This window comes from Leptonotus elevatus, chromosome 11 (genome assembly GCF_054856555.1).
Source record: "Leptonotus elevatus isolate MCC_2025b chromosome 11, RoL_Lele_1.0, whole genome shotgun sequence".
In the NCBI taxonomy this organism is placed as follows: domain Eukaryota; kingdom Metazoa; phylum Chordata; class Actinopteri; order Syngnathiformes; family Syngnathidae; genus Leptonotus; species Leptonotus elevatus.
The window spans coordinates 2,797,404-2,812,507 of NC_141249.1; the positions used below are offsets into that span (position 1 = coordinate 2,797,404).

Consider the following 15,104-nt stretch of genomic DNA (forward strand, 5'->3'; position numbering starts at 1 on the left):
GTTTAAAACAACTCCGTTGTTTTACATCTGTGACATGGGTGAATTTGAGCACAAAAGCTTTGAAAGTAGTGATTACTCTAGATTGCAATTTACATAATCTCCTTTACCTCATCGATCTCACTGCTCTCAAGTTGTTCTATCAAGACTATGACAATGTAACAGTCTGTATTTTGCAAAGTTGTTGACTTTTGGAGAAAATGGTAAATATACTGTAAAATATGGCGATACAAATCGTTTTTTTTTTTCCCGACTGTTAACCCACAATTTTGAAAATTAATTTTTTCAAAAATATTGCCACAATTATCCACACAGCACACTAAATTTGTAGAACTCCTACACTGTTTGAAAAATGACACACTTCAGCCACAACATACACTTATATTAAAAACATACACGTATTTACAAAAATGCAGTTTTGTTGTCATCTCATGAACACAGTCTGAAATGACACTATTGAAGTCAGTTACACACTACTGTGTCCAATATAAAACACATTTGTAAAAACCCTGATTTTAGGGACTAGCATGTGCTAACCTTTTTGACAGGTATTTTATGCAAGGGGTCATTTTAGATGACAAAAGATATTGACAAACTCACAATCTTTCTTCAGAAATTTTTTTGTTTTTCATGTAAAAAAAAAAAAAAAAGACTTGTCACAGCAACTTTTTTTTTTGCATCCGTCAGATCATGGAGACTTGTTATATGAATACTTCACCTTAATGTCTGACAAAGATTGATTTGGTGTTTCATGCTTCTGAGGTTTATTAGTAAATGTAGGGCCTTGACCCATCATTGTGAACTCTTGGGTGGGATGGTACCAAGAGGCTGGCTCACTGGTACATCTTTATCTAGAAGGCTATTATTGGACTACTGCCCTTTTAAATTTGCAATTTCATCACACAGAGAAGTGTTCTTACAGTTTGCGTTCAAATTACATTTTGTTGCTAACCGTTCCATTTGCCCAGACTGAATTTGGGGGAAAAAAAGCTTTTGTCTTCTCTGACCCTTCGACATGGAACCTGTTGCAAAAGGACTACAAATTACACAAATTGCGGACTGAAAATGTTTTTCTTACATACCATCAGCTCCAGGTTTTTCTTACTACTGTAGACAAATAAAAATGACTGCACAATGTATTTTCAATTAAGCACATGTGTGCTTCCACACTTGGTGGATGTGATTATCCAACGTGTTTATTGGTGTGGTCTATGACAAGCCAGTGCTTTGTAATGACCAGGTAGTAACCTCACAATCCTCATCTGTGTTTAAGGTATGAAAATGTGTGTAGAGGTGTGCATGTGCAAATCACTGTGTGTAATGTTTTGCAAAAAGTGTGACGCTGGTCTGTGCCTACTGTTGTGCAACTCTGGACAAGTGTTTTGCTCCTTGTGTGTAAACATCGGCAATTGTGTGAAAATTTTCATTTTAGTGTGTAAACGACTGTAAAAAAACAACTGTAATATTAATGCATGGAATGTGTTGGACTCCTTAGTTCTACCCGAATCTTTATATTGGGACATTTTAGACAATTTTGTGTTCAGCATGGTACAAACGGTGCAAGTAAGACACATTTTCTTCTCTGGGGACCACAAAAACACGTTTGCTAATCATAAAAAGTTCAAGCTCTGTGATTTTGTTCTACATTTTCTCATGTTATTTTATTCATTGATTTAATTATTACTAAATTTCAAATGCATCATGTGTCAACATCCAAAAAGATCTCACATTATTTTCAATGTCTTTTCTTTTCCACTTTTCACTCAAACTACAACAATGACATCAATTCATATTTGTTGCAGAATGTTACCACTGTCATGAATGCACCAAGAATGCCTGTAATTCCTACATGACTTCTCACTCTGAAAAAAAATTCTTCTCTGGGTACATTTGACGTGCGATGAGTGTACCAAGTAGGGAAAAAAATGCTACAATGGTCAACACAGCACGCAGGGCTTTAAACCAGCTCGGGTAAGTGGGCAGCAGTGACAGGTCATAGTGAAGTGAGATTCCCAACCCCATGATAACCATGGTCACTGCAGGAACAATGCTGTCGGCCATGAGCATTGTAACCCAGGCGAAGAGCACAGGAACCACACTGTTGCTCAGGTTAATCCAGTCAGGTTTGGCCTGGCTGCTCTCAGGGAGGGCGTACCCCCAACGAGCTCCACCCAGGAAGGAAATGATGGAGACGCCATAGGCCACCTGAATGTAGGCAAACTCTGGAACGTAGATTTCAGTCACGCACATGTAGAGAGGGGGGGCAACAAAGGGGATCAGTCCTGCAAACCCCAGCCACAGAGCCGGTTTGGGACTCTTCCATAAGTCCTTCATGTCATATCGCAGCAGGTCCAGCTCTCTGGGAGGAGGTTCAGGCTGTGGTCGCTTCTTTAGCCTCACAACAGATGAATGGAAATATTTATTTCTTGCTGTAAAAGTCACGGCATAAAATTGAGTCCTTGAGAAGAGCCCAGTCCTCACGAAAGCAGGGACAACAGGACAATAATCGTGCCGGGAAACTCGAGGCCATTCTGTTGGCGGCCTAGCTAAGGAAGCCCAGCTGATATGTCGAGGTTCTGATCCACCATCAGTAACCCTGATAAGTGACGATGGCCAATATTTTGGTGGTGGTCGTGCAAAGTGCAATAGCTGAGAAGAGATACATCCAGGTCAAGATTTTACTCATATTTTAAATTTACAATACATATCAAGAATACAAAGAAATGGTATCTACCTTCTGGGCAGTTATGGTGCTTTTTCTTAACATCACAGAGAGCATCTAATGGAAGCAAACGTAATGTAAACAAACCACCCATTAGGTTAAACACACAAATAGGCATAGTTCTGCTCGGAAATAATTATATGAATGCAGATGAAATAAATAAATAAATAACTATAAGAATGTGCATTAAAAATAAAATAAATGAATTGGATGCATTTGACAAGTATTTGACATTCATAGTAACATTCGAATATTCTCATTTGCAAACTAACATGTTTTAAACTATTCAAGTGTCTTCAAATAGCCTGCGTTTTAAAAACTATTTGACCGTTAAAAACATGGCGCATTTTCGTTTGTTCTTAATTGTTTATTGCAAAGTTAAAACAGATCGGTAATCAAGAAACACAAAATTACCTCTGGCAGTCTAATAGCGTCTTACTATGAGTATGACAACCATCAACCGTGAAGTCTCAAGCGTTCAGCGACAACAGAGGACAGGACAAAAATATGTGCGACATCAAAAACATCCGTAGCAAACAAGGTGTAGAAAACATGTTCCGAACAAATTAACGAATGAAAACTAACGCAAACTAACTACGATGATATCAAAGTAAAAAGCTAAGATAATATATTAATTCAGATTTTGAAATAAAAAAGTTTTTTTAATTTGGTAGTATCTATTTTGATTTCCATGAGCGCGTTGATTTTTTTTTAAAGCAAGGAAACTTTCCCCACCCTTCAAATTAATGCATCAAAAATTAATCTATGAGTGGGGAAAAAAAGAAAGAAAGAAAGAAAAAGCCTGTCACATGGACAAAGACGTGCTATATCCAAATATATAAATAATTAGATCCAATAATGTTGAATCAAAAATATTCTGCTCATCTGTTTTCATTCCCCCTATCAGTAAAGTATTCATTAAAATACGAAGAGGGCGTGACTGGCTGCATTGCATCATATTTCCATTCAGCCCCCTATTTGAATATGAATAAACGTGTGGAAAAAAAATCATGATCAAAATTTTTATTTAGTGAAAATTACAGGTGTTTAAAATTACACTTTTACAACAACAACAACAACAACAACAACAACAACAACAACAACAACAACAACAACAACAACAACAACAACAACAACAACAACAACAACAACAACAACAACAAAAAGTTACACTTTTACAATTGATACTAACAACACCAAAAGAGAACACCAGGGGTCAGTCATGCCAAGTTTCCTCCAGGAATCTATATGCACGAATCGATACACTGACTGGGGGAGTCAGTCATGCGTCTAAAAAATATAACATTTATTTTTTCATTGTTTCAAAAATATCAATTTAATTGCAATAATACCAATAGCTCCATAGAAACTAAGCAATTAAAAATATCATACATTACATCAGTTGAAACTTCTTTAAACCAAGCTCTGTCATTCCTATTCCAAGTGTTGTACACATTACACTGTAATCAAGTAGCTCTTTCTTCCAAAACATACTCTCTAAAAATAGAATAAATACAGAGGAAAATGCTGCTCAAAGATGATTTCAGTCAATGTGTCAAATAGGCTACTGTTCACACAGCTCCATCATTCTGAAACACAAACATGATTAAACTTCTCAAAAGCAATAACCCACATACTGTTACCAGTTTAAATATGTACATCAATGAAATACAATTACTTAAATATCAATATTAATATGTTTACAAATATATTAACTGTCTAGTGCGTATGAAAATATACTAACCCCACCACAGCAACCACAGCAGTCCCCACACAGAGCTCCCAGCAGCCCGTTTATCACCTGCACAGCACACAGCACTATCTGGATTAAACCCATGACCAAAATAACAGAGAACAGTGCGAGATGCCATGACACCACACCAACTGGCTCAGTACATTTTGACCACATGGTTGAATTAGTCAGGTAGCCGCTGCAAATGAGGAGAATGAGAGAAAGGAAAAGATTAGACTTATCATTAGCCCACAGTGTAGGCTTAATGCTACTTCCATAAATCAGTGGTAGATGATTTGGGATGTTTTGTAATGCCAGTGACTACATATAATTAGAATGTCACTCATTAAAGCACAGACTTTGGCCAAGGCCGAAAATGACTAAAACAGATAGGCAAAGGCGCCATTATAATTCTGTAGGGTGGACAATTCCGTTGATGACACTATAGAGTAGAAGAATCTCAACAAATAAAAGAAAAAGCATCTGCATCAAAGGTTTCTGTGAATGACCTACTGTATTGCACATCTTGTCTTGTAATATAATATGCAGTATATGATTGAATTCTGAGGTAAAATAAATATACAGCATGATCAATAACTATTCGGCATATAGGCTAAATGGCCTATGAATAACTTCGCACTTTGTGTTGAAGGGATATGTCCAAACAGGTTTGCCGTTTTCTAGAGCCAGACATTTGGGTCCATGGTCTATGGCAACCGCTGAAACTATGACTGAGTAACCGGCTCCTACTAGACCCACAGTTGCAAACAGTATAGAACTCAGCATCTACAAGACAAGAAGATAGAGGTAACAATTAATTGAAGTGTTTGAACAGTCATACTGTCAAAAAAAAGAAAAAAAAAAGAGGAGAAAAAAATATTTTACATAAATATGAACTTCTTGAGCATCACAACCTCCATTTTCAGCTTCAGGACCACATGACCTCCCTTTCTACCTTCAGGTATGATTATTTTGTATTTTAATTTTGTTCAATAAAGTTGTATCATACGATATACAGTATTGCTTCTAGTCTTGTACATTTATATTTAAATTATTGTCTGTCTGCCTATCTATCTATCTATCTATCTATCAATCAATCACATACGCTATTTACAAAAAGTTAGGAATATTTGGCTTTCAGGTGAAATTTATGGAAAACGTAAAAAGTTCATGGTACAGTGATATCATATAAATAAAATGAATATGTACAAAAAAAAAAAAAGCCTCGAGATACCTTGCCGTAAGATGTGTAGAACACTGGTTGCAGTCTTTGAGATAATCTCTTGACTTTTTCAAAATCACTACTTTGAACATATCTTTGGTGCAACTGGAAACACCTCACCGCAAATCTCCTTCCACAGCTTTCATTGCCACAGCAACCACAGCAGTCATTATTCTTCAGACCAAGGAAGACCAGGGCTGGGAAGATCATCTGCCGTCAATAAAAACACAATAATTTTACAATACATATTTAGGTTACAATGTTTAATAGACACACACATAGACACTAAAACACATTCACCATTATAAACGGTACGTTTGTATCGTATACAACAGCACAAGTAATGCACAAAAAAAGACTAAAACAAAGTATTTATTTTCATGATGAATATATAACAAAATGAAACACACAGAGCAGACAGACAAAAATAATTTGTAATACATATCCATAAGTCAAAATAAAGGTGGTTCGCAGGGTACAAAACATAAACTAATTAATTTAAAAAAAGAGAGAGAATAAAAGCTGCAATAAAGACTATGTGTTAATGGTCAATGGATACTGGTGAAGAAAAACACTGGAACAAAGTACTATCAAGAAGTGTGATGCCACAGACATAAAATCTAAATATGGTGTTAAAGATTTGTTATATAATTAAACACACTTACCAAAACTCCAGAGCCCAAAATTCCTCCAGAGTACCACACCTCATCTGTGATATGATCACTTTCCACAACCTTCCCACCAGGAAAGAAGAGTAGGATGTTGCACAGCACACACACAATTGCCAGGGGAATCAAAGTAATCCCCAGACATTTGGCAAAGCCCCCAGAGCACATTGTGGTGGTCTTACAAGCCCAAAAATGCCACTATATGCAATTTCTTAGGCTGGAAGATGCTTGCCTAGCTCTTGAAAAACAGAGAACATTCAATGTTATTCACAAGGAACCAGGTAAAAAAAAAGGGGGGGGGATATAAACTGGCAATACCTTTTTGAGCTACTCTATAATTAAAAATGCAGCTTTTCAAATGAAATACAATATCAGAACATACCAAATATTTCCTCAGCGATGTGACCCTGTCCACGTCACCTGTACGCTTCAACACAGGATGGCAGATGCTAGATTTCAGCCTTTATAGAACCCCACCACCTTGCTTTTCATGTGACCTCACACTTTTACAATCACGAGCTGTAATAAAACTTGCTGGTGGCTTCATGCAAACACACACAAGCCACTGATGTCGAGTGACATATCAGTGTGTGTATAGAGAAACCCGAGTGGTTAATGTTCTACCATTTGTTTTTTGGACGGTAGAAAGGGAAAGATATTTGATCGATAAAGTGGCGCTCTCATGGTTGATCTGAATCGAGCACAGGCATAGTGAGTCACAGGATCTTGATGTGATCAATAGATAAACTTCAGGTCTGTTTTGCCTATCTAACACTGCAGGAATATTATCTGAAGGCTATTATTTCAAGTTAGAGGTCCAGTTCTTGTACTAAACTTTACGTAACATATCACGACTGCAAATTACAGTATGTAGAAGATTTAGGATGTCAAAAGAAAATTGTTTGGATTCTTCAATCACAGTGTATGTTGGCATTAATGGGTATAATTTTACATATTTGTTAATCCCTCGTGAAAAATGTAAACAAAAGTTATATGAAACTATTTGTAGTCCAAATAATAGACATTCCTTGATGTGCAGATTATTTGGCTCTGTCACCTCAAACTCTGAGTAAAAACAATCTTTTTGGCTGTTGGACAACTGAAATTACTGTTTGCACACACATTTTATTTAAACTCTTTCCAACTTTTTAGACAACCAATTTATGTTGATATTAAAGCTGTATCGTGGGGTTTTTCCACTTTTTTTTACTCACGTAACTGCAGCCTCTGTGTCAAACACTCCCTTATTTCTTTATCATAATTATTTTATTTTATGTTATTTCCACAAATCTTGGGACTCTCGACTAACCTGGGATCTTGGGGATTGTATTTCGTGCCATGTCATGTGGTACGAAAACAGAAAAAAGTCATTGGATCTTTGTATCCTTGAATTTTGAGGTAAGGAAAGATCCCTTGAATTCTTCAAAACTCAACATTAAAGGTGCTTTGTGGAGTTTGTCACGTCTGGTCTAAAGCATTACTGCAGCCTCTGTGTCAAAGTTGTGCATAGTGGGTAAATTGAGTAAGTGCACTCGAATAAACGTTCTTTTTTTGCAGTTTTCTTTGAGTCAGAGCTGGAGTTTGGGCTGTGCTCCAAGTTGGCCTCTTTTTGTTTTCTATTCAGTTTTCAAATTGTATCATATGATTACACTACATGTCTGTGGGGACAAGCATGACATCACCCATCACCACTCCGTACCCCCAAGAAACTATGGAGTGTTCACCCCGAAGGCTCCACACTGAAGGGAACATACAAACTGATAGGCGCAGTCGCAGTTAAAAAAAGTCAGGGCTCTTTGTACTCATCTGGGCCCAGTATTTCAAACATAGGCTAATCCACCAGGATTAAACCTGGTTTAGTCTAATCCACCAGGATTAAACCTGGTGGATTAGACTAAACCCATATCTGATCCAAAATTGGGTGTTTCAAACCATATATAATCTTAAAAATCCAGATTTGGAAATCCAATCCTGCCTTTAATCCAGATTTGAGCCCGTGTTAGGTATTTAAAAACTTCAGTCCCAAATCTGGATCAGTTTGATTCTGAAAAATAGCCTTAAATGAATCTCACTTGGGGGTAGGATTAAACTGTGAACCCATGTGTTAGTTTTACATACTCATCAATAAATAAAGTATCTTTTGCTTTTCCTGGAATTAATAGCGTAAAGAGCTATTCTTAATACTGTAAATGAAACCTCATATTTACTTTTATTTTTGAATTTAAGAATTCCAAATTCCACAAATGTAAAAATCAAATCAAATCAAATAATAATAAATAAATAATGGGGAAAAAAACACTTCAACCAAAAATGTAACAGCAACAAAACTTAAAGTGAAAGTCAACACAAATTTTTTCTCAACAGTATGTTGTATGTGCCTCCAGTCTAAACACGACATTCAGATTAATATTGTGTTTGCCCTGAGCAACTGTGATGTAATTTTCATTGTACAGCAAATGGCAAAATGGCCACCCTCCTTTTGCATTTGGTGACTGGTTAGGACGTAAGATCGAGTCCGGGCTTCGGCCTTCGTGGGTGGAGACAAATTATTCTATTTATAGTCGTGCGCCTTGGCGCAGAGTTGGAGTGGGGTTCGCAAGCACAATATTTTCTTCTTTCTTGGGGCATAGCAAAAAACAAGAAGCACTGGTTTAGCCACAGGTGTGTCTACTCAACCGGCTCCCGGGAGCTCGGGTACCTGCCGGTTGAGTAGAAGCAACTGTGGCTAAAGCCAAACTGAGTTTTTACTTTCTGGACCTGGATTTTCCTCTTCTGCGATCCATCCATTTTCTATACCATGATCAGTAGGTTCTCAAGTGAGCTGGTACCTATTAACAAATATTTTTGTCACAAGCCTATGCCAGAGTTAGCCAGAAGGCTATCATTTGCAGTCCCAAGAGCAGGACTTGAGTACACAATAATTGGAAACCACCTCCAGAGTGAAAAGTAAAAGCTCCGCCGTTACATATACACGGCCCAAAACTAAAAACTCCGCTCAGCTCTGCTCACATTGCGTACATGTTTATGTCCCATAGCCTACATGTGCCAGTACAGGGGCGTAAACAAACATGTCTGACTATATCCATCTGTCGGCCCTTCAAGCTGCTCTGGCTGTTTTAATAACCCAACAGAAGTCATTTTACAGACTCTGTACATCTACTACTGCTTAATAGAGGCGGGTATTTTGGTTTCAGATCATTGATGTAGATTGTAGGACGCAGATCAGAGACAAAGGGAGATTTTCCACATGTGCATGGACATGCATGCATATTTTCTCTGATAAATGCTTCTCTAAACGCAAAAATAAAAAGTGGTAAGTGAAGACGGGACACGACTTTTGCGGCACTTTCTAAATTACTGGTTTATCGGTTGAAAATAGCATTATCACGCATAATAGAATATAAAAGTAGCCCAGCTTCAAAAAGGTTGGTGACGATTAAAATAGATAACAAAATAGTATTGATGCTGCGATACTTGCATTCTGTATCGTAAATAAATTGGACAATAGTCCCAATACACAGAGGATCCTATTTACACTGACAAATCCATTACAAAAAGTTTATGTTCCTGATTATTTTATAATAGGGGAGCTGTTGGTTAATTTACAACTGCTCCATTGTTGCTCAGTTATATAATAAACAATTCATAACATTTACAGTATAGCTCTCCCCCCCTCTTCGTTTACAAAGTTGGAGTGGATCGGTATCGACAGATACTGAACCATGTCTCTGCTCTCAGGCTTGTTGTTTTGCTTTCAGCCCAGCTTGATTGGCGATGGGCGCAACCTCAAGCAACATACCTGCATATCGTCTGTAATCAGGCTGATTTAACAGTAAAAGGCAGCTCCACTTGTAGGACAACTCGTTTTTGCTCACCAATGTTTAGTCTCGACTACCTGTTCCTCATTACCAGTGATTGGTCAATTAGGCGTCATTTATCATTTCGACACATCGCAAAACTGTATTGATACTGTCAATACTGTGTCACTGAATACTGACACCTGCTGGACCATAAAAAACACTACAGGTAACCGAATAGACAGACTCAACTGCCACTGATTAGATGACCTCAAATATCTTAGTTTAAGTCAGTGGTTCTCAACCTTGGTCCTCAAGTAGTCTTATCCAGCCTGTTTTCCATGTCTCCTACAAGCAACCCATGTGTTTCAAACGATCAGCTAATCAGCCAAATCTGCATTAAGTCTGATAACGATCTTCAGCTGTGTTAGCTGGGGAAAACAAGCTGGATAGGGGTACTCGAGGACCGGGGCTGAGAAACAGTGTCCTATTGTATACATTTTGACATTTAAATTCGAAATGTTTTGACATTTTTAGATACAGTCAATTAATAGTGTGAACATGTGTCCATTTGAAAATCTGAGTGAAAATCAAATGAGGACTCATAATTCATAATTGTCTAATTCTAGGGTGTGAGAGTTTCTAAAATTGTGTGTGTATATATATATATATATATATATATATATAATAGTGGCAAATTTGCGAGTGTTTTCCCCTCGGAATATTGCCCCCGCCCTCTAAAAAAATAAATATTTATACTTGGCCCTAATACGCCGTCGTACACAACAGCTGCCAGCCATCGAAGTGATCCACATTCGACTAACTTGTGGCTGAGGAAAAAGCAGACGCTCTCCGAGAAACCGATTGTCCCAGCTCGACACCACATTCATCTCTGCTATTTGCATTGCGGCTTCATATAATTTTATTGCATTGCAAAGGTGTTAAAGGACAGGTTGGCATGGACACCGACTTGAGTTTCTCTTCTCGTCGGTCGCCTGTGGTATGTTTACACGGATGCGTGGCGTCCAGCCAGCCCCTCGCTTCGGCTGTAGGACTGGGTGAGTCTGGAGAGTTGTCTTGATAGCAAAGTACAGACACTGTTGTGCATATTTTAACGTAATTGTATTTACACATTTATGAAAGAGAAGCATAACCTTTTGGAAGGTCTGTGACTAGACTTAAATCTGATGAAAGGTTATTTAAATGTTGAACCACAGCAAAAGAGGACTGGACTGGATTGGATACAAATAAAAAATAAACATTGTAGATGACTATTTCTGGGGGAAGACAACTCATTTTAGTTCTGCAACACCTAGTCATACACACTAACATAGAATATTATTTTTTTAAATGTGAAATGCATTGAACAACATGCAAAACACATGAACGGAATTCGATTTTTGTTAATACTTTGTAGACTTTTAGGCCTTTGTAAAATACTTTCTTTCTCAAAAACATACAGTATAGCTTTGAAAAAAATAGACGGCAAAATTACAAGTTCATACTAATGAATGCCATGCAAACAAATCATTGAGATTCAAAGACCCTGATGTCATGTCCTTGATTTTCTGCTAATGTTTATATGATTGTGACAAAAAGGCAAGCAGAATTGGGCCCAAAGTCCATCCTTCAGTTGACTAAAGTCCTTTAATTTTTCTTTTGTTTGAATGTTTAATCTTGCAGTGCTCTCTTAATTGATTCCAGAGCTGTATAACTGTATTGTAAAACGAAGACAAGCCCAAGCCTTCCTTATAAAAAGCACAACTATGCTTGTGTGAGTTTTATCCGACTACTTATGGCTTCTTCCTACTTCCCAAATGCATTTTAGTTTATTTGAAGACTGACTTAGTCATAGTTTTTTCATAGTTGTGATGTGGTTCGTGTGAATGGTTGTTTGTCTACATGTGCACAAACCGATAAACCATCGGGGGTGGAAAGCAGTCTCCAAGTGCCCATGTCGTCCGCAGGTCTCTCTCTCTCTCTCTCTCTCTCTCTCTCTCTCTCTCTCTCTCTCTCTCTCTCTCTCTCTCTCTCTCTCTCTGGAAGTTGAGGGAGAACATAAATCAATTTTTTAAATAAAATATAAAATAAAGGCAGTTTTTCCATCTATCCATCCATTCTCTTAACCGCTTATTCCTCTCAAGGGTCGCGACCCGCAGGGGTGCTGGAGCCTATCCCACCTGGCTTCGGGCAGTAGGCGGGGTACGCCCTGAACTGGTTGCCAGCCAATCTAAGCATATTTAACTATGAATGTAGTAATAGTAAAACTCAGCATTTATAATGTAATGTATATTGTTTATAAATATAATGATTAAATGTGGAGATGTTCTGCAGTCACACAATCTAGTGGGACTTCCTCTTGTCACTTGAAGGGATACATGTTTTTCATATTATTATTATTATTTATTTTTTATTTGACATAGTAGTAGTTTAATATTGAAGCTAGATAACACTCAGCAGCACCGAGTGTGCAACAAACCTTAATACTTGTGTTTTAATTTCAGCTTGAAAACACAAATCTTTCTCTTTTTATGTATTATGGTAATGTATGGACGTGATAAGTCGCCAATTCGCAGAAAACGTGGCACAACACATTCATGGCGTCACTCCTTCAGGCGGGAATGTGAAGTTGAAGAGTCGTACAATGCCTCATTATATTTCATCTTATATTGCCACTCACTAAAGCTTCCTAACTTAAGGGTTAAAGTTCTCTGTCGCAGGGATGGATTTCCGTCATTCAGAAAAATTAAGCCAATATCCCACTGAGCCAATGGTACGTGCACGTAGCAATTGTTGCTTTTTCGGCAGGCTTCCTTCAGTGTTGCATAACTTTGCAAAGCCACTTGCCACACTCTCTCAAACTATCTTTATGCTGTCAAACCGTTTTTCTTGCTACAGAGAAATTTTTAACATGTTCAAAATTTGATTAGGAAGAAACAAACAGTTGTACGCTAACTGCGCTCTTTGACAGACAAAAATGTAATTTGCACAGATATAAATAGTAATAAAATAAAAGTTTTCCTGACAGCTGGGAATGTGGACACAAGTGCAGCTGCTATTTGATTTACTTTTCAACTAACGTGGGTTAATCTCATCTGAAATGACGAAAATCACGCATCTTTCGGTGAAATACGCCGTTAAGAAACCAAAATATATTACCTACAACAAGAATTACGAAGACTACCATACTAGTAAAGTAATGCAACGTGAGTAATATTTATGACTTTTGGATTAATCCAATTCCAAATATGTCAATGACCACATAATAAAAATACAAATACATTCACTACAATACAGTGGACCCCTGCTATTTGCATGGGATAGATAGGAAATGCAAATGGAAAAATCCCTGTGTAATTGACCAATTGAAATACATATTTTTATACAAACAGTATTTATTTATAGATAGATAGACTTTATTCATAAGATAAAAAATACTAAGTTTAAGATAGATAGATCAAAATAATTTTTGGGGGACATAACTTGTGAAATGGGGGTGACAACAAGTTAGTTTATGTATGCAATATTTACAGTGGTAGTTACTAGCTTCACACGCACGCACACACTAATTATGAAGCAACAATGATAACGATGCGTGACATCAAGCGCAAAACGCACTCACACAAAACAAGTCTATCCCTGTGGCAAGTTTAACCGTTTTTATAATGTGGTGTTGAAATAGTAAAGGTGGTGATTGAAGGGTGACACTTGACTTACGTTCGACGGTGCAGTAGCGACCAGCTGTTAGCTTCGACATACGTAGAACTCCTCACCGACACACATACATAGGCCGGGAGCCAGGTCCACTCCTCAGGATGTCTTTTGTTACCTTTTTTTGACTATGATTTACTGGTATCTCATACCTTGGGCCATCACAAGTTAATAGGGACCACCCCCAACTCAGGGCTGTTTGGTCACAGGGGCCAAAAAAAGATCCCTTTTGGCAAAAGCTTCTGGCGAAATTGTGTAATTGCAAATGTCAAGGTACAGCAACTGCATGAATGGTCAGAAAACAACATTTTTTGCAAGGTGTATCCTGACACATGGGGGAACTAGCAGGAAAATAATCATGGGCTTCCTTTATTCCAATTCTCAAATATCACCCTCAACATACGCTAAAATATTTAAAAAAATTGTCTCTCCGACTGACAAATTACCATCAAAAGTGATCCATTCCAAACATTTTATTGTACATATCACTGCCTCAAATGTATATTAAAACTTCCCACATTTGTAACCTTCAATTTATGTCCAAGACGAGCTTTCTATCTGAAGTGTTAGAGGAGCCAAAATGCTTCACTGTGCCCTAAAACATTCCAGAATTATTTACCATGGGATTAAGCTATTTTTCTGAAATAGTAGAGTGCAGCTTAACCATAAAATTGAACTATGATAAAAATATATAACTGCATTTTAATCATCCTCTTCTTCCTCTTCCTGATCATCATCCATATTTATATGGATTTCATCAGCTGCTAAGTCATCTTCATCTGTTTCCTCTTCTGCCAAGACAAGGGCTTTGGACAGTGGTGTCAAAGTCCGGTCGTCGAAGGCCTGGGTCCAAGCATGTTTTAGGCCCCCTCCAGACGGAAGCAAAGCCGGTTTCGTTCCTCAAACAAATCTCATAACCACAGAAGCATTTCAGGACTTGCGTGTGTCCAAAAGAAGACGCTGAGGACGTTTAACAGCTGTAATGTATATGCCAAGTCTGGAGTGGCGCTGTAGCCCAGCCACAGAGAGTTAACGGAATGCGTAGAAGAAGAATCAGCGAAGAAGACGGACACTTTTTTTGAAAAACTTTATTGGTAATCTACAGAACAAACATGGCTTAGCATGTATCAAAACAACATGAAAAAGACGAACACAGGAGAAGTGACAATGGCGGGTGATTCAAGTACAACACCACTTGTTGAACATGGGAATAAAGAAGCAAAATATTTTGCTGCATAAGCAAGCTAAGGAGGTT

General features: G+C 37.7%; 3 protein-coding genes across 5 annotated transcripts in view; 1 reads left to right on the forward strand and 2 right to left on the reverse strand.

The window, feature by feature from the left end:
• Window positions 1-560: 560 nt before the first annotated feature.
• On the reverse strand, window positions 561-3,243 carry LOC147165189 (transmembrane protein 69-like). The gene is made up of 3 exons (XM_086089403.1): window positions 3,134-3,243; window positions 2,732-2,776; window positions 561-2,646 (listed from the first exon to the last, which is right to left on the reverse strand). The coding sequence occupies exons 2-3, from the start codon at window positions 2,774-2,776 to the stop codon at window positions 1,855-1,857; spliced, it is 837 nt and encodes a 278-aa protein (XP_085945529.1). The 5' UTR covers window positions 3,134-3,243; the 3' UTR covers window positions 561-1,854.
• A 484-nt stretch (window positions 3,244-3,727) lies between these two features.
• On the reverse strand, window positions 3,728-6,910 carry tm4sf4 (transmembrane 4 L six family member 4). The gene is made up of 6 exons (XM_086089190.1): window positions 6,724-6,910; window positions 6,339-6,579; window positions 5,794-5,883; window positions 5,092-5,237; window positions 4,464-4,650; window positions 3,728-4,308 (listed from the first exon to the last, which is right to left on the reverse strand). Exons 2-6 carry the CDS (start codon window positions 6,507-6,509, stop codon window positions 4,291-4,293), a joined length of 612 nt encoding a protein of 203 aa, XP_085945316.1. The 5' UTR covers window positions 6,510-6,579; window positions 6,724-6,910; the 3' UTR covers window positions 3,728-4,290.
• A 4,032-nt stretch (window positions 6,911-10,942) lies between these two features.
• The window catches only part of LOC147165191 (uncharacterized), a 31,014-nt gene continuing 26,852 nt past the window's right edge, over window positions 10,943-15,104 (forward strand). For all 3 annotated transcript variants that reach the window (XM_086088480.1, XM_086088482.1, XM_086088481.1), the window contains exon 1: window positions 10,943-11,196. In XM_086088480.1, the coding sequence (XP_085944606.1) occupies window positions 11,097-11,196 (100 nt within the window). In that variant the 5' untranslated portion in view covers window positions 10,943-11,096. The remainder of the gene's footprint in view (window positions 11,197-15,104) is intronic.

Excerpts from the sequence above, each read along its gene's own strand:
- LOC147165189 (XM_086089403.1), bottom strand. The coding sequence starts at position 2,776 with ATGCTCTCTGTGATGTTAAGAAAAAGCACCATAACTGCCCAGAAG. Across the intron at positions 2,647-2,731 it reads GCACCATAACTGCCCAGAAG|CTATTGCACTTTGCACGACC; the intron begins GTAGATACCATT and ends ATCTCTTCTCAG.
- tm4sf4 (XM_086089190.1), bottom strand. The coding sequence starts at position 6,509 with ATGTGCTCTGGGGGCTTTGCCAAATGTCTGGGGATTACTTTGATTCCC. Across the intron at positions 5,884-6,338 it reads TTTTGGGCTCTGGAGTTTTG|ATGATCTTCCCAGCCCTGGT; the intron begins GTAAGTGTGTTT and ends TATTGACGGCAG. Across the intron at positions 4,651-5,091 it reads ACATATCCCTTCAACACAAA|CGGCTACCTGACTAATTCAA; the intron begins GTGCGAAGTTAT and ends CCTCATTTGCAG.